We start from the raw sequence: 23,314 nt of genomic DNA, 5'->3' as shown, positions 1-23,314 counted from the left end.
GCCTTCGAGGTTTAAAACCACAGGGACCAGCAACATTTGTGGCTCAGCTTTCAAGTTCGAGACAAGATAATTTCAGAAAAGTTCCCCCAAATCATAATTTAATCTCCCTCCCCCAAAGAAACACCCTTATCAAGAAGACCTCAGTTCTCAGTGTGGGGGGGAGGGGTTTGAAAGGAAGGCAAGAGAAGGAAAGATGTTATCTTTGATGAATAATTCACATTTCAGGGATACAAAAATTCACTTTGAACAGATGAGAATAGTACCTGAAAACCAGCTGCTCTGGAAAAAGGCAAGGTCCTTTGGAAGCGGGCAGATTTTCAAAGAGGTTTTTTTTTGGTGCAGAGCTTCTTCTGAGGAGAGCAGTAGAAAGCAAACTAGAAATCAAAGGTAAACCTGTCTGTGAGAGAGTACAGGATGGCCAAGGTATTGTTCCTTGGCATCACAGAATCATAGAATCATAGAATTCAAAGGCAAACAGAAGGGTCACTTCCAAGCAGGGAAACCCCCAACTAGTAACCCTAAAATACAGTATTAAAAACTCACTTGCTGTATAACTCAGCACAAAACAATTTGCAGCAGAAAGCAATAAAAACAGAGTTGGACTAAAATGGTTTACATACCATGCTAGAGTACAAAATCTTTTTTTCTTCAAGAGCATAAATCAACCTTTCTTGACTTTTTTACCATTGAGAAACCCTTAAAATAGCGATCCTCAACCTGTGGGCAGCGGACCACATGTGGTCCTTCAACTAATTGGAGATGGGCCCCGAAGGACGCCTTCTCCCCCCCCCGGCCCTTGACTTCATCCCCCCCCCAGACCTTTACAGGCCCTTTACAACACACTTCGGGTGTCCTTGTCTCCCATCACTCCCAGATGGGACTATCTCGTTGCAGAGAAACAAGTTCAGGGTTCCCATTGATTTGTCATTGTCAGGAGTTAAAATTTCCATGAAAATAAAATGTTCCTTATGTTCCTTGTTGTGGCGTGTCTGTATCTTATTTTGAAGGGATGTTTAAACATTACCATAGCGATCAGAAAGCGTTAGGGCAGTGGTTGAGAGTAGAGGAGTAAACTACCCCCCCCCCGCACCGGGCCTCAGTAAAAGGCATTGAGTGGTCCCCGGTGATAAAAAGGCTGGGGACCACTGCTTTAAAACATTCGTCAGGCTTTGAGAAACCCCAGAAATGGCACGATTGTCCAGGATATGGTTGGGAAGCTCAGCTGTGTATACGCCCACCCTGGGCTCTTCCTCCTCCTACCCATTTCAGGCTCACCATTGGTCATTTGAGGGGAGGTCAGGTCAACATATGGTTAAAAAGGTAAAGGTAAAGGCATCCCCTGTGCAAGCACCGAGTCATGTCTGACCCTTGGGGTGACGCCCTCTAGCGTTTTCATGGCAGACTCAATACGGGGTGGTTGGCCAGTGCCTTCCCCAGTCATTACTGTTTACCCCCCAGCAATCTGGGTGCTCATTTTACCGACCTCGGAAGGATGGAAGGCTGAGTCGTCCTTGAGCCGGCTGCTGGGATTGAACTCCCAGCCTCATGGGCAGAGCTTTCAGACAGACTCAATACGGGGTGGTTGGCCAGTGCCTTCCCCAGTCATTACTGTTTACCCCCCAGCAATCTGGGTGCTCATTTTACCCACCTCGGAAGGATGGAAGGCTGAGTCAACCTTGAGCCGGCTGCTGGGATCGAACTCCCAGCCTCATGGGCAGAGCTTCAGACTGCATGTCTGCTGCCTTACCACTCTGCGCCACTAGAGGCTCTTCAACATATGGTTAGATCACCCAATAAATGTTTAGCGATTTTTTAAAATTAAAAATTAATTAACTCCCACCCATTCAGGAAACCCTTGTCTAGAAACCCCAGGGTTTCACAAAACCCTGGTTGAGAAAGCCTGGCATAAATATTCAGGAAAGACGAAGTTAATATTAGTGGAACAAGATCGGGAGTTAACATAAGGGAGAGAAACACTGGGCATTAGCCATGCAATCTTGTGAAATTGCACCCTTCTAGATCTAGTGAAGTCAATAGGATTATAAGGGTGTAACATAGTGCAGGACTCGGCTGTATGATCCTTTTTGAGGATCCTGAGAAATGCACATTGATTCAGCGCCAGAATGCTTAACTTTGCAATGCAGACAGAGCATTAGCCCCTCCAATGAAAGAAATGGGATGGCTCTTGTGCAGAGGGGAGCTCTGTACATATATCAGAGCCCCTGGCTAGTCACTGAATTGGGACACTAGGTTTGCTAGCTCACAGGGTGTTATTGCCAAAATAATACTACTTTCACTAGTTTCTGTTGGGTTTTATTTGCATTTCAAACAAATTGATTTGCATTTACTGTGTTTAAGTTGATATTTTTGCATCTGTAACACAGAAACAGTATTTTGAGCTAAAGATGTGGTTGGGAACCAACTTCCTTTTTCTGACGTTCACATTTTTCATTCATGGAGAAAATAAAACACAAGGGGAACTTGAAGGCATGAAACACCAGAAGAGAATATTTTAAGAGAGGATTTGAGATGGTGGAATTTGCTGTCAGAGGCTGTAGTGATGGCCACAAGAATAGACAACTTTAAAGGGGATTAGAAAGATTCACGGAGGAAAAGCCTAAGCTGGTCTAAATGTAAAGGTATCCCCTGTGTAAGCACCGGGTCATGTCTGACCCTTGGGGTGACGCCCTCCGGCGTTTTCATGGCAGACTCAATACGGGGTGGTTTGCCAGTGCCTTCCCCAGTCATTACCATTTACCCCCCAGCAAGCAAGCTGGGTACTCATTTGACCGACCTCGGAAGGTTGTTGTAAGGATGGAAGGCTGAGTCAACCTTGAGTCAGCTGCTGGGATCGAACTCCCAACCTCATGATCAGAGCTTCAGATAGCATGTCAGCTGCCTTACCACTCTGCGAAACAAGTTGGTCTACTCAGGAGTAATTCCTATTTTATACAACCAGGTTTAACTCCCAGGAAGGCATTCCTATGCTGGCAACCTAAGTCAGTCAAGCAGCAGCTGGGCAGATCCTTCTCCTGGATGCTTGATGCTGATCCTGCATTGAGCAAGGGGAGGGGGGGACTAGATGGCCTGCATGGCCCCTTCCCATTCTAGGATTCTGTGAGTCCAGTTCAGCAGTGGAATGGGCTGCCTGAGGAGGTGGGGAGCTCCCCCTCATTGGCAGTCTCCAAGCAGCAGATACACAGATCCTTCTCCTGGATGCTGGAGGCTGAGACTGCACTGAGAAGGGGGTGGGACTAGATGGCCTGCATGGCCCCTTCCCACTCTAGGATTCTGTGAGTCCAGTTCAGCAGTGGAATGGGCTGCCTGAGGAGGTGGGGAGCTCCCCCTCACTGACCGTCTTCCAGCAAAGGTTGGATACACACTTTTCTTGAATGTTTTGGGCTGATCCTGTGTGGAGCAGGGGGTGGGACTAGATGGCCTCTAGGGTTCCTTCCAGCTCTATGATTCCAAGGCTCTATGTAGACATGCTACAGATTCAGCCAGCCATGGGAAACACAGCACTTTTTTACTCTTAACTACAGAAACGAATGGAATAAATAAAGGGGGGAAAAACTGACATAAAATAAAGCCCACTGTCATTTATTTTTTTAAAAATGTCTAGGCTTTTCGTTACATATCAAACTTTCCCCACAGATCGAATCCACGCCTGAAATCAGCCTGGAGAAAAGGAGACTGAGAAGGGACATGATAGCCCTCTTTAAGTATTTGAAAGGTTGTCACTTGGAGGAGGGCAGGATGCTGTTTCTGTTGGCTGCAGAGGAGAGGACACGCAGTAATGGGTTTAAACTTCAAGTACAACGATATAGGCTAGATATCAGGAAAAAAAATTCACAGAGTAGTTCAGCAGTGGAATAGGCTGCCTAGGGAGGTGGTGAACTCCCCCTCACTGGCAGTCTTCAAGCAAAGGTTGACACACACTTTTCTTGGATGCTTTAGGATGCTTAGGGCTGATCCTGCGTTGAGCAGGGGGTTGGACTAGATGGCCAGTGTGGCCCCTTCCAAGTCTATGATTCTATGATTCTATGATTCTAAATCACGCAGCGCCCCAGCAGATCCCCCCTCGCAGGCAGCACCCCCCCCCCCGGATAGTCCCGCCCTCACACCCCATCCCACCCACTCTGCCGCCCTCGCCGCTCCTATTGGCAGAGCCCCCTGCGAAGGCGGGGCAGCGGAAGAGCAGCACCCAATCAGGGGCGCTGTGGCTAGTGACTGACACGCGCGCTTCTCCCGGCCCTGGAAACCGCCAGTCTCGCGGGGGTGGTTGCGAGGCGGGAGGAGACTTGGTCGCTCCCCACACCCCACTCCTCTGGGGCGGGGCTTCCCCCATTCCCTTTTGTTATTTTGGGGGGTCCCCTTCTGCATAGGGGAGACATCTCCCCCCCTGCACTTTTTTGGGGGGAAATCCCCCTTGCATGGGGAGGACAAGCAGGGCCCTTTGCCCCCCCCCTCTTCAGGGGGCTTAATGGGGTGGGGGGGAGGCCGAGGTGAAGCAAGCCTGAGGGAGCCCCTTCCCTTCATGTGGAAGGGGTGAGGAGAGACTGTGTTTTGCATTGGGGAAGGGGGGGGCTTTCTTTCCTTCACGTCCTCCCCCCACTTTTTTTGTGGGGGGGGGCTGAGCCTGAGGAAAGACTATAAGATAAATGGGGGTGAGGAAAGGTGAAAGGAAACCGCACTCCCCTCCCCCCCAGTTTTTTATTATTCCTTAATTTGGGAGAGGGGAAGAATGTAGGACCAGATTCCTCCCCCCCCCTATTTGGGGTGCTGAAGGCAGAACTGCCATTGGTGGGTTTCCCTCCCCTTTATTAGAGTATTAATTTTATTTATATATTCTTTTTATTTTATTTATTTATATATCACCCTCCCCTGAGGCTCATACTTTAATAATACTTTATGAGCCCTGAGGCTACTCCTTTAATCATAATAATAGTATTTAATGATGATGTTTAATACATAAGAATGGATCTCGTACTTTATTACGATTAAAAATATTAGCGTTCCAAAATGCCTCTTTTCCCCTCCCCTCCCCTTGCTTTACTCTCCCTCCCCCAGCATGAGTCGAGAAACTCCTGTCTTCCTCTTTGCCCGGGGTGTGTGTGTGTGTGTGTGTGTTTGTGTGCCCAGCGTTGCAGCCTTGGCAGCTCCTCCCTTCTGGGATGTGGCCAGTGGGCACACTCCTTGCTTTCCTCCCTTCCAGGGGAGGTCCGAAGGCGGCTGGCTCACCTCCCTTCTCTTCCATTCCTGTTAGGTACCACGGCTGGAGCTGAACTCTGCTCCCCCTGGGTGGGTGTTTGGACCTGGGGGGGCAGAGCATCGGGGTCCCCCCTGTGCCCTCTGCTTCCTGCTCCTTCTGTGCCCCTGCCATGGAGAATGTCCTGCCTTCCGCCGTTCTGGAAATCTGTGTGCTGGTTGGAGCCTCCCGGGACAAAGTGAAAGAAGTCTGCCAGGTAATAAACAAAGGGGGGAGGGGGGGACAGTGGCGCTCTAGGGTTTTGCCTGGTGATGGCTGGGGCTTGCCCAATCTCATCAGATCACGGAAGCTAGGCAGGGTCAGTCCTGGCTAATATTTGGTTGGTAGATTACCAAGGTTCCCATCCTGAGCAGAATAGAACTGCTCTGATCTAAAATGGACAATGCAAAAGACCCTGCACAGCTCCAGGTTGCTGCTGAGTGTAAATGAATGACTAGCGACCCCAAGGAAGAACCCAGAACCAGGCAGTGGGAAACTACCTCTGGATGAGACTGGACTTGAAAATTCTGTAAGGGGTTGCCGTAAATTGGCTTTAACTTAATGGCCCTTTCCACTACATAAGCAGGGATAGGAGTTTTTGGCATGACTGACATGCACAGAGTTTTTGGTATACTGCAGGGCTAGCCATCTCACAGTCAGAGTCACTGCAGAGTCTCCTGGGATCTTAATGATTGATGGATTTATTGTTGTGGCTCAAGTTTCAGGTGCCAGGACGCAAGGGCGTTTGGTGTTGGGCTTTGCCTTGCAAAGGCTTATGTCACAATAAATGCTCTTCGTGGAGACTCTGCCGTGATAGCGGCTCCAGTTTTGGTTGCAGCGGTTGGTGGGGGAGAGAGAAGCAGAACAGAATACATTTTGCCACTTTCCCCTTTCCTGACCAGATTCTGTTTAAAGAAAAGGCAGCCACGTTTTCCTGCTCTCTGACTCGCCAGGTTGCTAAAACCGGTATGTCTAGCCTGAGGCGGAAAGGAAAAACTTGCTTTCTACTGGCTTCTAAATGCGTAATGAATTAAAGGTTCTTGGAATGATCGTACCCAACTCCCTAGTTTGTTAACTTCCTCCTCTTGTTCTGTGTAGGGAGCTCAGACTTGAAAACCAGGAAACGTCGCAGGGTTCTAAGTGTTGTTGAAGTGCCCTGTCTTTTGTAAAGTGAGCAAATTGTTCTTGCACAAAACTCTTTGCAAAACAAAACAAAACAAAACAGCCGGGTGAAAAGTTGTGAAACGGGTAACCAATTTGTGACACCTCTCTAATGTGCAGTAGTCTTTCTTATTCACCAAATCTCTGGAAACTTTTAATTTTAGCATTTTCCTTTTGCCCAGTAAGTTGTTCTCATCTGTCTGCCTCAGAACATCATCATCAATATTATTATTATTAATAATAATATTAATAGGGGCCGTTTTGGCATGATGGAAGGATTAAGCCCATTCTTCTGAGCTCGCAGCCTTTGTAGCTGTTCAGTTCTTACATGTAGTCATGACTACTTTGTGTTGGGGGACAATGATTATTGTTGTTTTACCATATTAAAAAAATAGCAGTTGCTGTGTTGATCTTTGAGGGGTCATGTCTCACTGGCAGGACCTCTAGAATAAAGTTTGAGTCCAATAGCTCCTTTAAGGCCAACAAAGTTTAATATAAATATAAGCCTTCATGCGCATGCATACTTCCTCAGACCCCGGTCTCGCATACAGAAGGTCCCAGGTTCCAGTTCCTGGCCATCTCCAGTTAAAGGACCAAGCAGTAGAAGAAAAACCTGGACCTGAAAACCCTGAAGAACCTCTAGAAGTCAGAAGTCTGTGTTCCTTGTCTCCCAGAAATCTTGTGTTCCAGAAAGCAGCTACCCAGATATGCCTTTTTATCCCCTGACATTCTGCCACCGTTCATCTGTTCCCTTTGGCTGTGATGCTGACAAGTGGTCAGCTTTACACAACACTGGAGAGTGGGTTTTAGGAGGGCCGTGTACTGGCACATGACCAGATGACTTCAACAACCTTGCTAAATAAACAGAGTGAGTCATCCTGTCGCCCCCTTTGCTCTACTGGCCCGTAGGCCTCCTAGCCCAGAGGGCTCCATAATCTCTGTCCTGTGTGTTGAGGTGGGTACAAAGCCATTTTGGGAACACCAGCGCACTGAATGAGGCTCTGGGACTACAATAGCCCTATTTTATAGTAATGGGTTACGCGTGAAGTTTATCGCTTTGCAGACCAGTTTTCTGCTGATGTCAGTTCTGGCCTCAGGCTTCATGGTCTGCTGGTCTTCTGCTTACCTGGCCGACAATCACTTGTTAGGGTCTGCCTCCGTTACCTAGCACCCCAAGATTGTCTCCTTACGAACTGGTTGATCCAGCAAGGCTGTGTTCCCAAGCCTCAGCCTAAATAGGGCAGGAAGTTGTTGGCCCCTGCATCCCTGCCCAAAGGTGCCGGAGTTCCTAAGGCTGTGCTGTCATCTGGCCAGGATCCTGCAAGGAAATGCCACCCATGGCGCACTGCTGTAGTTCTACAGTGGGGTGGCGTGCAGCCAGTTTAGCACTTTGCCTCCTCTGTGCCACGTCGGACTGGGCCAGGGGTAGTCAAACTGCGGCCCTCCAGATGTCCATGGACTACAATTCCCAGGAGCCCCTGCCAGCAAATGCTGGCAGGGGCTCCTGGGAATTGTAGTCCATGGTCATCTGGAGGGCCGCAGTTTGAATCCCCCTGGTCTGGGCCTTCTACTGATGCTCCTTCTGTGGATTGGGAGGGGATCCTGGTGGGCTGCAGGCCTGGGTTTGAGGCTTGGCAGCTACTCCAGGGGCTTGTGGAGAGCTTTCCTTTGCAGACTCTGTTGTTGCTGCCGCTGCTGCTTGTGCATTATCTGTAGTTGCCTCTGTAGCTTATACTCAGAACAAAACTCGGTTGGTCTCAAAGGTCCCATTGGACTCAAACTTGGTCCTTGTTGTTGTTTGGTGCGAAGTCTGACCCATCGCGACCCCCTGGACAATGATCCTCCAGGCCTTCCTGTCCTCTACCATTCCCCGGAGTCCATTTAAGTTTGCACCGACTGCTTCAGTGATACATCCAGCCACTTCATTCTCTGTCGTCCCCTTCTTCTTTTGCCCTCGATCGCTCCCAGCATTAGGCTCTTCTCCAGGGAGTCCTTCCTTTTCATGAGACTAGCTTATCTGAGAGCTTTTCAAGGAGGATGCTGCCATCTTAGCCGCTGTGTTCTATGAAAAAAAAAAAGTTCCTTCTCATGAGGTGGCCAAAGTATTTGAGTTTCATCTTCAGGATCTGGCCTTCTAAGGAGCAGTCAGGGCTGATCTCCTCTACAGAACTGTAAAAAAAGGCTTTGTGAGATATTATGAGACAGCTACTCCAAGAGGGGTGGCATAAATATGAATTTACCTGTGTCTTAGAACTCTGAAGCAGAGAGATTATTTCATTTTACTGGCCTTTTTGGTCCAGGAAAATGATGCTTTCTGGTACCAGGAAGCAACCAGTTGTCGTCTGGGGAGGTTGGAGGAGCCCTGGTATGAAAGGACAGCTGGCATGTGCAATAGAAGGGCAGGTGCTCCTGTATAAACTCAGAAGGACTTTGGACAGACAATTTAATAGGCATTCTGGTGTGTACTTATGATTGTACCAGTGACTGCCAGTTGCATCTGAACAGAAGAGATAATTAGATTAGTTTGCATTTTTGTTAGCAAAAGGAATATCATTCAGTTGAAAGGTGAACTGCCATGACTGAGGAGACAGTGCACTAATTCAAACTCCTTTCAGAATGTGCAGCATCTTCTCTTTCGTTGGACAGGCTTCTGGTAAGAGGCTGTACACCAAGTGGAAAGCAGGGGAATAAATCCAGCAAACTCCAGTGGCACCTTTAAGACCAAGGAAGTTTTATTTAAGATATAAATTTTCTTGTGCATGCTCTCTTCCATGAGTCCAACACAGCTACCCATTTGAATCCATCTTCAAAACTTTGTATTTTGATTTAGTTGGTCCATCACAAGAACCCTAGTGATGTTCTGTTACATCATTTCAGGGCTATTTAAGTTTTGTTTCTGGTGTATTTTAGTCCTTTTGCCCAGGAAATATTTCCCAGTTTCAAACATAGTGTTGGGTTTATTACATAATGGCTGGCCTGCTGAAAATTGGCTGAAAAAAAGGGTCTCTAAATAGACACTTTTATCCTACATGAAGCTAGAACCACCTTGGTGTACTGGTTAGGAGAGCGGACTTCTAATCTGGCATGCCGGGTTCGATTCTGCGCTCCCCCACATGCAGCCAGCTGGGTGACCTTGGGCTCGCCACGGCACTGATAAAACTGTTCTGACCGAGCAGTGATATCAGGGCTCTCTCAGCCTCACCCACCTCACAGGGTGTCTGTTGTGGGGAGAAGAAAGGGAAGACGACTGTAAGCCGCTTTGAGCCTCCTTTGGGTAGGGAAAAGCGGCATATAAGAACCAACTCTTCTTCTTCTTCTTCTTCTTCTTCTTCTTCTTCTTCTTCTTCTTCTTCTTCTTCTTCTTCTTCTTCTTGTTCTAGAAAGGTTTTTGCTGTCGGATTTCACTAGTTAGAAAAAACTCTGATCCGTGTTCATTACCTCTGTGGACTTTTGATTTATATGCTTGTTTTGCGTTTCATATGTAAATGAAAAATGTAAAAGCAAGATTGGAGTCACATGTCTGGCAATTCCATGAACTATTCCTTGAGAATAAAAAGGGGTTAGCTCTTTCTGTCCTCTTTCTGCTTTCAGTTTCTTAAAAAAGAAATAATGAATTTCACAGTGACCAAATAATCCTCCGCATTCTCCGGTGTTAATAGCTAAGCAACTGGAATAACTTCCTCCTCTCTTACTCATAAATGGAATAGATTATTGCTAAAACACTTCCCACTTACACTCATCCCAGATGAGTAAATCTGTGTGTAGGACTTAATGTTATTTTAGTTTCACAATATGTAGAGTTGCTGCACATTGCGTATAGAAACGGTATAGAAGCATGTGATTTGCTGGAAGGGAACTGAAGCAATGTTCTCAGAGCCAGAAAGATTCCGAACATGGATTTATATGGTGCTTTATATACACCAGGGGTAGTCAAACTGCGGCCCTCCAGATGTCCATGGACCACAGTTCCCAGAAGCCCCTGCCAGCGAATGCTGGCAGGGGCTCCTGGGAATTGTGGTCCATGGACATCTGGAGGGCCGCAGTTTGACTACCCCTGATATACACTATATCACACAGTGTACCTATAGAGCAGGAATAGGTGGGAAGAGATTCAGCTTTTCATGATCAGTTTTAAGACTGGTCGCACCGAACAACATGCAGTATTTTAGATGATGATTTATTAGAATGATAACATTTCATTTTTAGCCCGCCCTTCCAGTGTTGTTCAGGGTGGGTCACAACATTCATACCGATGTCATAGATAGAATTGTAGAATCAGAGTTGGAAGGGGCCATACAGGCCATCTAGTCCAACCCCCTGCTCAACGCAGGATCAGCCCTAACAATAGGTTAAAAGCATTATTCATCTAACATTACATGAATGCCTCCACTGAATAGCCCAGGCAGTGGAGGTTAGCATCAGGAGCAGATCTTCCATCCCTCAGCAGTGAGGCCAGCCCTGATTTAGGGTTGTTATTTTAGGCCCTGACCTCTAGCCTGGTGGAATAGCTCCATCTTACAGGCCCAGTGCTTAAGGTCTGCAAAGATATGCAAATATTGTAGATTTTATATCGGCTTTATGAACTTATGCCAGTTTCATCCATTTCCCATGAATTCCCAAAGCTTAATAGGCTTGTTTGTCTTTTTACCATGGCAGAATATTGAGAGGATGCTTTCTGCTATGGCCGCAGAAGGTCTTTCCTAAAATGCACATTTAGAACACATCTGTGGTGCATTCTGCACACGGGCAAGGAAAGTCACCCTTTGGGGTTGTTTGACCGCTGCAGGCCTCACACTATGCTGCTGTTGATAGCGTCTTCCCTTTTGGTGTGTTGATGCAGCAGTGCGACAAGAGAATTTTGCCACCTGCTCCCCTGATGGTCCTGCAGTTTCCCCTTCAGCCTTCTCTTTTAGCAGTTAAGCAGTGGCTCAGCGGTTAATCCCACACCCCCGAAAGGGCCTGAAGCAGGGGTAGTCAAACTGTGGCCCTCCAGATGTCCATGAACTACAATTCCCAGAAGCCCCTGCCAGCGAATGCTGGCAGGGGCTTCTGGGAATTGTAGTTCATGGACATCTGGAGGGCCGCAGTTTGACTACCCCTGGCCTGAAGGGTTCTCTGTCATTTTGAAGGCATAACCTAGCACTGCTTCCACTCCAGATTGGACGGAGGACAAATGTTGCTTGGTTGTACTCTTTCTTCCTCTTCGAGCCCGAGTTACGTGGAGTGTTGCTTTGGCTCGAATGTAAAGGGAATAGGCCCAGGAACCACATCATGTCTAAAGGAAAAAGAATATTATTTTTTAAATTTCAAAAATCACAGCAGTTGGGAAGTAAAGGTAGGGGGAAAGCTCTGTGCAAAAGACACCTATAAATGTGCAGCTAGGTTTTTTTCATCATTGGTTTCTGGGCCGCACAAACCCACAACAACCAATTGACTCTGGCCATGAAAGCATTCGGCCGTTGCACAAATGGTGTAGCAGAAAATCTCCCTACGTCAGTTTTGTTTTTATCCAGCCTGTCCTCTGTGGAGCCTGGGGTGAGGGCATGATGTGCCAGTTGTCCGGGATTAAAAAAAGTTTTGAAGAAGATGACGCTTGTGGCAGTCCCCACCAAATGTGTCTGAGACTAAAAGCTGCTTTTTGTAAACTTTGCAATGTGTCCATAAACCTCACCCCTGGCATTTTATTAGTCTGTTAGATGGCTTCAAGCTGTCCGTTAAAGCTATTCCTCGCTGTTCCGTTTGTGACTTAAAAGCGTGACTGGGTTGGCTAGCCTTTATCCGGAGCTGCCAGTTGGAACCTTTTGTCTGTCTGGCAGCCTCATAAAGAGCAGGACTGGGACAACATAATAATGAGGCAGAGTGAGTTCACTTACGGCCAGGCAAGGAGGACTGGCTGAGAGAGCAGGCGTGCATCTATGTGTTCTAGCTATTCGGCTCTAAAGCTGCACATGGAAGAATCTCTTTCTTTTTAAACTGAGTGCATGGAACAGATGAGACGGACCCTGCCTCTTCCCTTGGCAGTACTCATTCCTTCCCAAGTGCCGTTTCCTTGTCCAGTCTGCTGCAGTTCTGTTTTCCACCTTTGGTCTCTGGTTCCATCTGCAACGGTCCTCTCTCCTGCTTTGCAGTCTTTCATACTTATATCTCTGTCAGACCAAAGTACTCTAATAGTGGTCTTATTTTTTCCTAAAGGTAAAGGTATCCCCTGTGCCAGCACCGGGTCATGTCTGACCCTTGGGGTAACGCCCTCCAGCGTTTTCATGGCAGACTCAATACGGGGTGGTTTGCCAGTGCCTTCCCCAGTCATTACCATTTACCCCCCAGCAAGCTGGGTACTCATTTTACCGACCTCGCAAGGATGGAAGGCTGAGTCAACCTTGAGCCGGCTGCTGGGATCGAACTCCCACCCCCATGGGCAGAGCTTTCAGACTGCATGTCTGCTGCCTTACCATTCTGTGCCAGAAGATCCAAACTTTCCTGCTGTCATTACCCCACCAGTTACTGACCGCAATTTCCATGCATGCATTGGTCCCCCCCCTTCCATTCCATGCATGTTCAGAAATGCAAACATGTATTTTCCAAGTATTTATATAATGATGAAATGTACTGTCAAATCGCTGCTGGCTTATGGCGATTCTGTAGGGCAGGGGTAGTCAAACTGTGGCTCTCCAGATGTCCATGGACTACAATTCCCTTGAGCCCCTGTTAATGGGAATTGTAGTTTGCTGGCTTCCCTCTGCAAAACAAATCCCTATCCCATGCTAAGTAAAATATCAAGATCTTGGACCAGGGGTGGTCAAACTGTGGCTCTCCAGATGTCCATGGACTACAATTCCCATGAGCCCCTGCCAGCGAATGCTGGCAGGGGCTCATGGGAATTGTAGTCTATGGACATCTGGAGAGCCACAGTTTGACTACCCGTGCTGTAGGGATTTCAAGGCAAGAGATATTCAAAGGGGGCTTGCCACTGCCTGAGTCCGTGTTGCAAACTTAGATTACCTTGGTGGTCTCCCATCCAAGGAGTAGCCAGGGCTGATCCTGCTTAGCTTTCAAGATGTGAAGAGATCTGGCTAGCCTGGGCCATCCAGGTCAGGTCAGTGTCCTTTCTCAACCTTTTCACCATTGAGAACCCCCTGAATCATTCTCCAGGCTTTGAGAAACCCCAGAAGTGATGCTAGTAAGCTACTCTTCCTGTCTATGCCCCAGGAAATCACATGTCAGCAGTGATATCACTGGATATGACATCACATCACATTGCCCCACCCCACCCCCAGCACCAGAAATGGCCCAACGGCCTATTGGCCCGGTGGCCTACTCTGTTGAGCCGGGAACAGGGCTGGGGCAGGCCTCTGCTTCTTCTGTCACCCCCCCCCATGAAGTTGTTAAATGATAGTACTTACCTCTTTGAACTCCAACATGGCCAGCAAGGATTTTTATGACCGGGGCCCCTACCCTTTCTACCCCCTCCAGGCCCATCATTGGCCATTTTGGGAAAGGGTGGGCAAGGTGGTCACCATAACCATGTGGTCATGACACCCAATTAAAAAAAAATTAACTCCCACCCAATTGGTGAAACCCTTTTAGGGCTGTCAAGAAACCCTAGGGTTTCACGAAACCCCTGTTAAGATAGCTGGGTCTATAGTGTCCTCACTTTTCTGTTTTAATTAAACCTCTAAAATTATATCGGTGCTTAGAACAGCATTAGAATCCAGTAGCACCTTAATAACCAGCAGAATTTCCCCAGAGAACAAGCTTTTGTGAGCCAAAACTCTCTTCATCAGATACAGGTAGAATGGAGGTCCATGAGCCCTTACATCCCGATCAGAAGGTGGGAGGGTGTTTCGAAGAAGGGCCAGTTGGAGTTAGGGTGCAGAGGAACTCAACAATAGACAATCTACTTGATTAGAGCTAAGAGGCATGCATCGGGGCAAGAAATGCCAAGATAGAAGGTGGACAGTTGCCTAGTCACAGTGATTATTTGGGAGGCAACCGTGGGAGGGCTCCTTGAGTTCTGGCCCCATTGGTGGATTGCCTGACAGTACTTGGGTTTTGGCCACTGTGTGACACAGAGTGTTGAACTGGAGGGGCCATTGTCCTGATCCAACATGGCTTCTCTTATCTTCTGATCCCTCTGGTGGACCTCCTCATGGCACCTGGGTTTTGGCCACTGTGTGACACAGAGTGTTGAACTGGAGGGGCCATTGGCCTGATCCAACATGGCTTCTTGTTTGGGGCAGTGATGCTCTGTATTATTGGTGTCTGGGGGCCAACATGGGAGGGCTCCTGGAGTTCTGGCCCGTCTGGTGGACCTCCTGGCAGCACCTGGGTTTGGGCCATTGTGCGACAAAGAGTGTGGGACTGGATGGGTGATTGACCTGACATGGCTTCACTTACTTCCTTACATTCTTAAATATACTTGGAGTCCTAATCTTGAGTCCACAGATAGTTCAAGGTTTAGGATTGGTCTATTCGTGTAATTGACCCAGTCTGTGTTGACTTACTGCAAGGCAAATTTGCAGAGAATTCCAGTCCAGATTTCTCTGCTTGAGCCTTCCCAGATATCAAACAAAGACAGCACCCCGTGAGCGATAAAATAATCTTTCCTCAGCCGTGCTTTGGGAAGTGAAAACGATTTAGCATCAGCGGGAGACTTAAAACAAAAGGCAAGGTCACTAAATAGAAAAGCGAGATTCCAATAAGGGAACTTGAGGAAAATGTAGTTAAGGGGAAGATTTTAATTTTCTTATTTGTTGCGCAGGCTGCTCCGAAGAGTGACGTGAAGAACTATCTTCCCTTTGAGCCAGAAGTCCTTTCCGTTTTTGTGCCTCCGTTCATCAGCAAGCAGGAATTCCAGGCAACGACTATCAACAGCCACGCGTTCAATAAAACAAAACGCCGTTCCTTTCGGAAGAAAAAAGAGAAACCGAAGATCGAAAGTGCAAGGACTCTCAATGGAGCTCAGAAAGCGCCGGAAACCGAGGACATTAGCGTTCCTAAAGACGTTGATCTCAATGGATTACCGCAGCTCTGCTTTCCAGGTATCATGCGGCCTTTTCCTTTGCCTATCATTTTGAAGTTGGCTGGATGAACGGGGGGGGGGGGGCTGTGGCTCAATGGGAGGGCATCTGCTTTGCATGCAGAAGGTCCTTGGTTCAATCCCTGGCTTCTCCAGCTGAAACGATCTATCAATAGGTCATCTGAAAGGCTTCTGCCAGAGTCCCTGAAGAGCAGTCTGAATAGACCACAATGACTTTGGCGGATAAAGGGTCTTATATTCAGTATAAAGCAGCACCCTGTGTTTAATAGATAAGTGTTAGGATGACTTACAGGTGAAGTGTTGTACTTCCTGGACCCTGGGATGCACCTGTGCTGGAGACTGGATTTAATGTGTGTGCTGCCCCAGAAGTCTACATTCATATTCTTACAATGATTTCCTACCCATTCCACAGATGTGGCCCGGTTTAAGATGTTGTTTCATAGCATGAGGGTCCCCAGTGTTTTTGAGCCTGTTTCTTCTGACACAGGCTGATGGGCATAACCCCAAAATGGCTGACACAAGAGGCGGAGCCACACAGTGTGGAAAGCGCAGTGGGAAAGAGGTGATTTAAAAATACGCTGTGGAAAAAAACTAGTGTCACCTGTTGCCAAGGGGGGGGGGAATCCCTAGCCCTTTATTAATCATTTACTTTGGAAAAGAACTGTAGCAATATATGGAAATTGTGGGAAAATCATTCTGCTAATTTCAGCAGATAAACCTGAATTTCTATTTCAGTGCAACGGGGTGGTGGTGGTGGGGGTGATCCGACTCCTTCAGAGTGTACACGGATGATGAGATGCTGGGGTCATCATGGGACACCTGAGGGCAGTTGTGTGCATGACGGTCAAAGAGTAGGTGGTGTGTGAAGCCACCAATGATTCAGCCAAGTTATTTTCATTCCTGACTCTCATTTCTCTGTCTCAACCTTTTTGAAGGTGAGAGGTTGTAACCTGCATCCTTGGTTAATGGGGGAACGGAGTGTTCCTACTGTAAGCAATGCTGTTTTCCTTTGAAATTGGCTTCTTCTGCAGGAGGATTTTATGTAACAAGGGAATCAAAGGATGACCATATCCATTTCCTAGTTTTCACGGATGTTTGTGGTAACAGAACATATGGTGTCGTTGCACAATATTACCAGCCCGTTCAGGTATGGTGCCTACGGTTTTTGGGGGGTTACATTCCACATGAAGCTATTCCAAATGTTTAATCAGTTCTTAGCGAATGGTGACTGTTGTCAAAAAACCATTCAAGCATCTCTGTTTTTTGGTAGGCTCTTCTGGCTTCAAGCATTTCTTCTCTGAAACAGAGTGTGATTCTTGACACTGTTAACAAAGGCAATTCATAATGTAGACCTTAACTGCATGAAGTGGTGTTTGTATTTTGTCAGCTCAGACTATTGTGTTCTCAGCATGTGAATATTGTCCTGCAAAGTTGGATTTTAAAAGCAGAATCTGGGAATTAAGTTTGCTAAATATTTGTTAAAGTTAATGTATGTCGGTGCCTGATGTGTATAGTTTATCGTATCTGATTCTGGCCGTGGGCAGAATGCTTTTAATTTCTGGTCTTCCCAAAACTGAAAATTCCAGTTTGTAGCTCTGGGCTTTTCACCCCCAGTAACATGCTGTTTCCTTTCAGGATGGACACGACTCCTCCAATGGGCAGGTCCACTGGGAAACACTACAGAGTTCTAAAGCTGCTGCATATTTCGTACCATGTGCTATTTGTGTCATATCCAGGTATCCCTACTTCAATGCCCTGAAAGACTGTCTGTCTTGGTAAGGAGTGTTAATTTATGTCACTCATCTGGCTGCTTTGTGTACTCACAGCTGTTCTTTCATTCTGATTTGCAATTTGAAGGGAGAGCCTCAACTACAGTTTGCTGATTCAGATACACTAGCAAACAACGGTTAAATAGGAATGGCAGGAGAAACTTGCAAAGAGTATTATATGCTTGTCCCAGGTGGCACATGAAGTGCATGGCTTGTATATCATAGAATGATAGAGTTGGAAGGGACCTCCATGGTCACCAACCCCTCACAGAATGCAGGAAATTCACCTCTACCTGCCCACCCACAGTGGCTGCAGTTCCATGCCCAGATAGGAGAATCCCTGTCCAGTCTGGCCTGGAAGAAATTTGCCTCCTGACCCCAAAGTGGCGATTGGCATTTGCCTGGGCATGCAAGAAAGGGCCACAAGAGCCAAGCTCCGACCCAGTTCCTTCTGCCTACTCTCGCAGAATCGGCCTGATTTCACAGAATCGGTTTGATTTCTTTTGTTTGTGAGTTATGTTTGTGCAGAGGTGGGATGAAATGTCCCTAAACCTTTTGAACCTGCAAGCACCTTTGGAGTTCTGACCCAGCATGGTGGGCCCAATCACAAAATGGCTGGGGGGGAGGGGGCAGGCGGAGCCAGCCAGAGAACGGCCGTGGACGTGCATCCAAGTCAAATAGTGAAGGTCCTGGTGCTGCTGAAACAGCCTTTTAAGAAATCTGCACCAACAATCAGAAGCCTTGTTGGGGGAAAACCTCACCTGGCCCCACCCATTTTCTAAAGCCACTTGGTGGGCTCCAGAACAGGTGTCAGAGGGCACCACAGTGGCCACAGCACCACCTGGGGGCCCCTGGTTAGGATCATGAATAAGGTGGAAAATGCTGGAATGGAATGGCAATTCCCTTGGAAAAGTGACCTTTCTCCTGTTTTGTGTCTCACTATTTGCTATCTTTTCTCCATTTCAGTTTGCTGGTGCAGTTGAAGCCTTACAAAGATCTAGATGTGGATGATTATATAAAAGAATTTGCCGCTAAGCTGTCTTTAATACCCAGTCCTCCCCCAGGACCTCTCCACTTGGTAATGATTCTGCCAGCTGCATTCCATGACCCTGAAGTTGTTTTTGCCTATGAGATTTCCTAAAGCTGAACCCCACTGTTCATGCCTCATTGTTAAAACAAGATAGGAACGGGTCCTTTTCTATTCCCCTTTAGGCCTTCTCGCTCTTGTTGCATTGGTCTCGCCCACCTGCTTTCCTGCTGGGCCCCCTTTCTCAGCCCAGGGCCTGTTCTGGCTCTCCAGAGAGCCTGCTTGGTGTCGTGGTTAAGAGCGGCGGCCGCTAATCTGGATAATCGGGTTCGATTCCCCACTCCTCCATGTGCAGCCAGCTGGGTAACTTTGGGCTAGTCAGAATTCTCTCAGCCCCACCTAGCTCATAGGGTGCAGAGAGGAAGGGTAGGCGATAGTAAGCCTCTTTGACTACTTTGGGTAGCAAAATGGGGAACGTTAAACCCCTAGCTCTTCTTCTCATCATCTTCTGTCATGCTCCTCCTTACCTTAGGGTGGAGCTGCGTATCAGGGCAGGAGTCCTGCGTCTTCCACCGCCTCCCCCCCCCCTTCTAGCACCCACTGTATTCCTGAATGCAACAGGCTTTGCCCTTAGTTTCATATAAAAGCATGGGTTGTGAAGTTTTTTGTTTTCAGAGCAGTCTCTCTCCGTGTCAGGGAACTCTCTAAGATCTGGTTGGTCTCTAAGATCTAGTTGATCACTGCTCAGCTGGTGTCTGAGCTTGACAGTTTCCAGGGGATAGTCTAGTATTTGTCAATCCTTGGAATGCGTTACAGTTCTGTGGTGTCTCTTTGGAGCCCTGGTCTGAAGGGAAACATGTCACTGAATGGCACAATTGATGCAAATTGCATGTCTGCATTATACTGCTGAGTTTGTGCAGAAACTGGCCAATGAGGTCTTTTATAAAAACGAGCTAAACAGGAGAGATTCCGTTTTTCTGTTGTGTAATTCTGGCCTTGCTTCACAATCCGTCTGCTCAGTGAACTGGTTCCTTTTTCTTTTTTCCCTGAGCATGAATTAGTCATCTTGCTCAAAATCCATATCTGTCGGGATAGATTTTCCATGACTTTTTAAAAATTCCATTCGAAGCAAATGCTTACTTTCAGTTTTGGTCTCTCATCCTTTGAAGCAGAGGTCGTCAACCTGTGGTCCTCCAGATGTCCATGGACTACAATTCCCATGAGCCCCTGCCATGGACATCTGGAGGACCACAGGTTGACTACCCCTGCTTTAAAGCCAAAGAAATTAAAACACACACACACAAAAAAGAGATAAAGTTTGTACAGGTATACAGGATGTTTTAGCTGAAATAAATATAGATCTATTTTGTGCATAAACTTTTTGTTTATTTGTTTTTGAGAATTGGGCTTGTATTTACCTATCTTTAAAGGTTAAAGTTTCCTGCAAGGGCTTGTGGAGAAGGACCTCTGCAATGCAGGGCTAGCTAGATGAACTCCGTTACCTGTTCTTCCTCTAGGTATTTAATATGAAGCCACTCCAAGTAATTTTTCCATCTCAGGAAGACCCTGACAGTCCTCTTATCGATCTGGATCTTCATCTTCCTTTCTTGTGCTTCAAACCGGAGCAGGTGCTACAGGTACAGTATGGCTGTTTTGTTTGAAGCTAGTGGCCCCTGAGAACTGATTGGTTGTGCAGATTTTAAAACATTGTTTAAGTGACAGCTGCTACTCCAGTGGTTGATTTTATTCTCTCTCCCCAATGTGTTTCTTAAATTAACCTTCTTCTCCCCTGCACTTGGGCTTCATCTGTGGCTGACTCCGGCTCTTGTGGCAGCCATATTGTGGTTACATCCACCACTGTGTTATCTGGATTCCAGAGGTGTCCACAGTCATTTGTCCGTCTATCCGTTCATTCATTGCTCCCAGAAACTGGCTTGCAGTCGTTCACAAAACAAGAAGAAGAAGCAGAAGAGTTGGTTCTTATATGCCGCTTTTCCCTACCTGAAGGAGGCTCAAAGCGGCTTACAGTCACCTTCCCATTCCTCTCCCCACAACAGACACCCTGTGAGGGAGGAGAGGCTGAGAGAGCCCTGAGATTACTGAAGAAGAAGAAGAAGAGCTGGTTCTTATATGCCCCTTTTCTCTACCCGAAGGAGTCTCAAAGCGGCTTACAATGGTCTTCCCTTCCTCTCCCCACAACAGACACCCTGTGAGGGAGGTGAGGCTGAGAGAGCCCTGATATCACTGCTCGGTCAGAACAGTTTTATCAGTGCCGTGGCAAGCCCAAGGTCACCCAGCTGGTTGCATGTGGGGGAGTGCAGAATCGAACCCGGCATGCCAGATTAGAAATCCGCACTCCTAACCACTACACCAAACTGGCTCACAAGAACAAGAAATACAAGAAAGAAATACAACAATATCAGTTTAAAATATCCCATTCAAACAACTCCAACGCATCCAAATACAAAATGGTGGTATACTAAACGTCCTAAAAAGATCTTACCCCTGTTCCGGGCATTGGCCTTAGTATAGGTGACTATAACCAGCTGGGAAGTAGAATCAGGCTCCTGGCACAGTCTAGCACCACAACAGGAGCTGGGGGGGGGGGAGGGACCCGATTGAATACCAGGGCTCCCACCTGGCCTTAACCAAGCGCCCAGCAGAGGAGCTTGTCCAGGAGCTCATTCCACCAGGTAGGGGCCAGGACCGAAAAGGCCCTGGCGGGGGATCCCAGCTATATACTATGCGAGGGTTCCTGCTTCAAAAATGACATTTAGGTGGACCCTCAAGTAACTCACATTTTGATTGGTGAATTTTGTTCTGGAAAATGTTCTAGGTGGGGTGTGCCATTGGTCTGAACAAGGGTCTGTTCACTCCTCTAAGAAAGATGCTCTTGAGCAGGGGTAGTCAAACTGCGCCCCTCCAGATGTCCATGGACTACAATTCCCAGGAGCCCCTGCCAACATTCGCTGGCAGGGGCTCCTGGGAATTGTAGTCCATGGACATCTGGAGGGCCGCAGTTTGACTACCCCTGCTCTTGAGTATGGGTGACCAGCGCCAAAGGAGTGACTTAATTTTTTAGAGACATAAGAACTGGTGATCTCTATACCAACTATACTATTGCTGGCTGAAGTCTCCCCCTAAGCAGTCGTTCCCATTTCGATTTTGCAGGGATTCCCAACCAGGGGTCCGTGGAGCTATGGAGGGGATCTGTGGCCTTTCCCCTCTTACCTTAACGGACTTGGCCACAAGCTAGGGAGCTTGCTGCCTCCACCTAAAGGGCTCCATGGTTAGGCATTGGCCGCAGGGGAGGGAGCGAAAGGAGGGCGAAGGGCACGAATGGTGATGTCACTTCCGGTGACATGGCACTTCTGGGGGGTGGGGTGAGTGGCCAGCTGACATCACTTCCGGAGGTCCTCGAAGCCTGAACATTTATTTCAGGGGCTCCTCCACAGTCAGAAGGTTAAAAAAGGCTGCCATATGGTGATAACATCGGCCTGCTGTTGTATGGGTAGCTGAGATATTGTATACGAAGTGCTTAGAGCACCTGAAAAGCCCAGTCTTATATACTGCTTTATGTATTCTGCACCTCAACTTGCACCACTGTTGCTGATCTGTTTTTCCTCTCCTCTTCCCCAGATTATAACGTGTATTTTAACCGAGCGCAAAATAGTTTTCTTCTCTTCCGACTGGTCGTTGCTGACGCTCGTGTCCGAATGCTTCATGCTGTACCTTCACCCTGTCCAGTGGCAGCACACTTTCGTACCCATCCTGTCTCGTCAGATGTTGGATTTTGTCATGGCCCCGACATCCTTCCTCATGGGCTGCCACCTCGATCACTTTGAAGAAGTTAGTAAGGTCGGTCACGATCAGTTTCTGCTTTATTTTCTGGGCACTTCCATGTGCGCAGCTTTTGAGGGGGAAATATGGGTTGGGTTTTTTTGCCGAGTCACAGCTGAAAAGCCTGCAGGCCATGTCACAATGCTGGCATTCCTTGGAGATCTTCCTTCTGAATACTAGCCAGGATTGACCCTGCTTAGGAGAAGCAGAGCTGGTTTTTATACCCTGCTGTTCACTACCCAGAGGAGTCCAAGAGCGGATTATAAATCGCCTTCCCTTCCTCTCCCCACAACAGACCCTGTGCGAGAAGTGTGGCTGAGAGAGCTCTGATGGAACAGCTATGTTAGAACAGCTCTCGTAGGACTGTGACTAGCCCAAGGTTGGCTGCCTGTGGGGGAGCTGGGAATCAAACGTGGCTTTCCAGATTAGAGGCCGCTGCTCTTAACCACGACACCAAGCTGGTGTTTAGTTTCCAGACTCTGAAAAGATCAGGCTAGCTTGGGCTACCCAGGTCCGGATGGAAAATACGTTTCTACAAAAACCAACCTAAGGCAGAAGAAGTGCTGTTTTCTTTTATACCCCACTTTTTACTACCTGAAGGTATCCCAAAGTGGCTTACAAACACCTTTCCTTTCCTGCGGGTGTGTGTGATCCAAATGTTAATCATTGTAAATTCCTCAGTTGTATGACCATAGGAAGTACGTGAATACTTAATTTTAATGAGAGTTTATCATGATATCCCAAGGAGAACGATTAATGTTTCAGCTCGATAGAATTCTAGCCAACCAAGTGTCTTGCACTGTTAAGAGCCAGTGTGGTGTAGTGATTAGACGGTTGAACTAGGGTGTAAAGAACTGAGGACTGTGACTTAGAATCATAGAATCATAGAGTTGGAAGGGACCTCATGGGTCATCTAGTCCAACCCCCTCCACCATGCAGGACACTTACTGGTCCTGTTCCTAGGGAGACAATGTCTTGAGTGAGTGTTCAATTTTGGGCTTCTAACATTGTTTCCACTGACCTATATTAATCCGTTGAGAAAAATCTGTGAATGTTTTGCATTGTACAAAGTTTTTATCTCCTTGCTTTACAATCAGTGCTGAACTTGACCGGCAGGGTCTCCCCATCAGGCACACCATATGCATGATAACGATTGACGTGGTTTCCGCTGTTAGTGTTGGCACGGGACCTATTTGGAGTTGGTAGCACTTAAAGGCTGTGTTTGAAATCCA

General features: G+C 47.5%; 1 protein-coding gene across 4 annotated transcripts in view; it reads left to right on the top strand.

Moving 5' to 3' along the window:
• Positions 1–4,285: 4,285 nt before the first annotated feature.
• Positions 4,286–23,314, top strand: part of DENND3 (DENN domain containing 3) — a 40,263-nt gene continuing 21,234 nt past the window's right edge. The window contains exons 1-8 of one of the 4 annotated variants that reach the window (XM_077351390.1): positions 4,286–4,548; positions 5,267–5,465; positions 15,168–15,447; positions 16,478–16,593; positions 17,082–17,221; positions 18,182–18,293; positions 19,760–19,879; positions 21,882–22,100. In XM_077351390.1, coding sequence (XP_077207505.1) covers positions 5,382–5,465; positions 15,168–15,447; positions 16,478–16,593; positions 17,082–17,221; positions 18,182–18,293; positions 19,760–19,879; positions 21,882–22,100 — 1,071 coding nt within the window. In that variant the 5' untranslated portion in view covers positions 4,286–4,548; positions 5,267–5,381. Of the gene's footprint in view, positions 4,549–4,590; positions 4,804–5,168; positions 5,466–15,167; positions 15,448–16,477; positions 16,594–17,081; positions 17,222–18,181; positions 18,294–19,759; positions 19,880–21,881; positions 22,101–23,314 lie in introns of those variants that run through there. The other 3 variants (XM_077351392.1, XM_077351393.1, XM_077351389.1) reach the window with 3 other exon arrangements.

Source organism: Paroedura picta, chromosome 9 (genome assembly GCF_049243985.1).
Source record: "Paroedura picta isolate Pp20150507F chromosome 9, Ppicta_v3.0, whole genome shotgun sequence".
Classification (NCBI taxonomy): domain Eukaryota; kingdom Metazoa; phylum Chordata; class Lepidosauria; order Squamata; family Gekkonidae; genus Paroedura; species Paroedura picta.
Note: the sequence above shows the minus strand (reverse complement) of the source record. Positions and strands in the feature narration are given on the sequence as shown.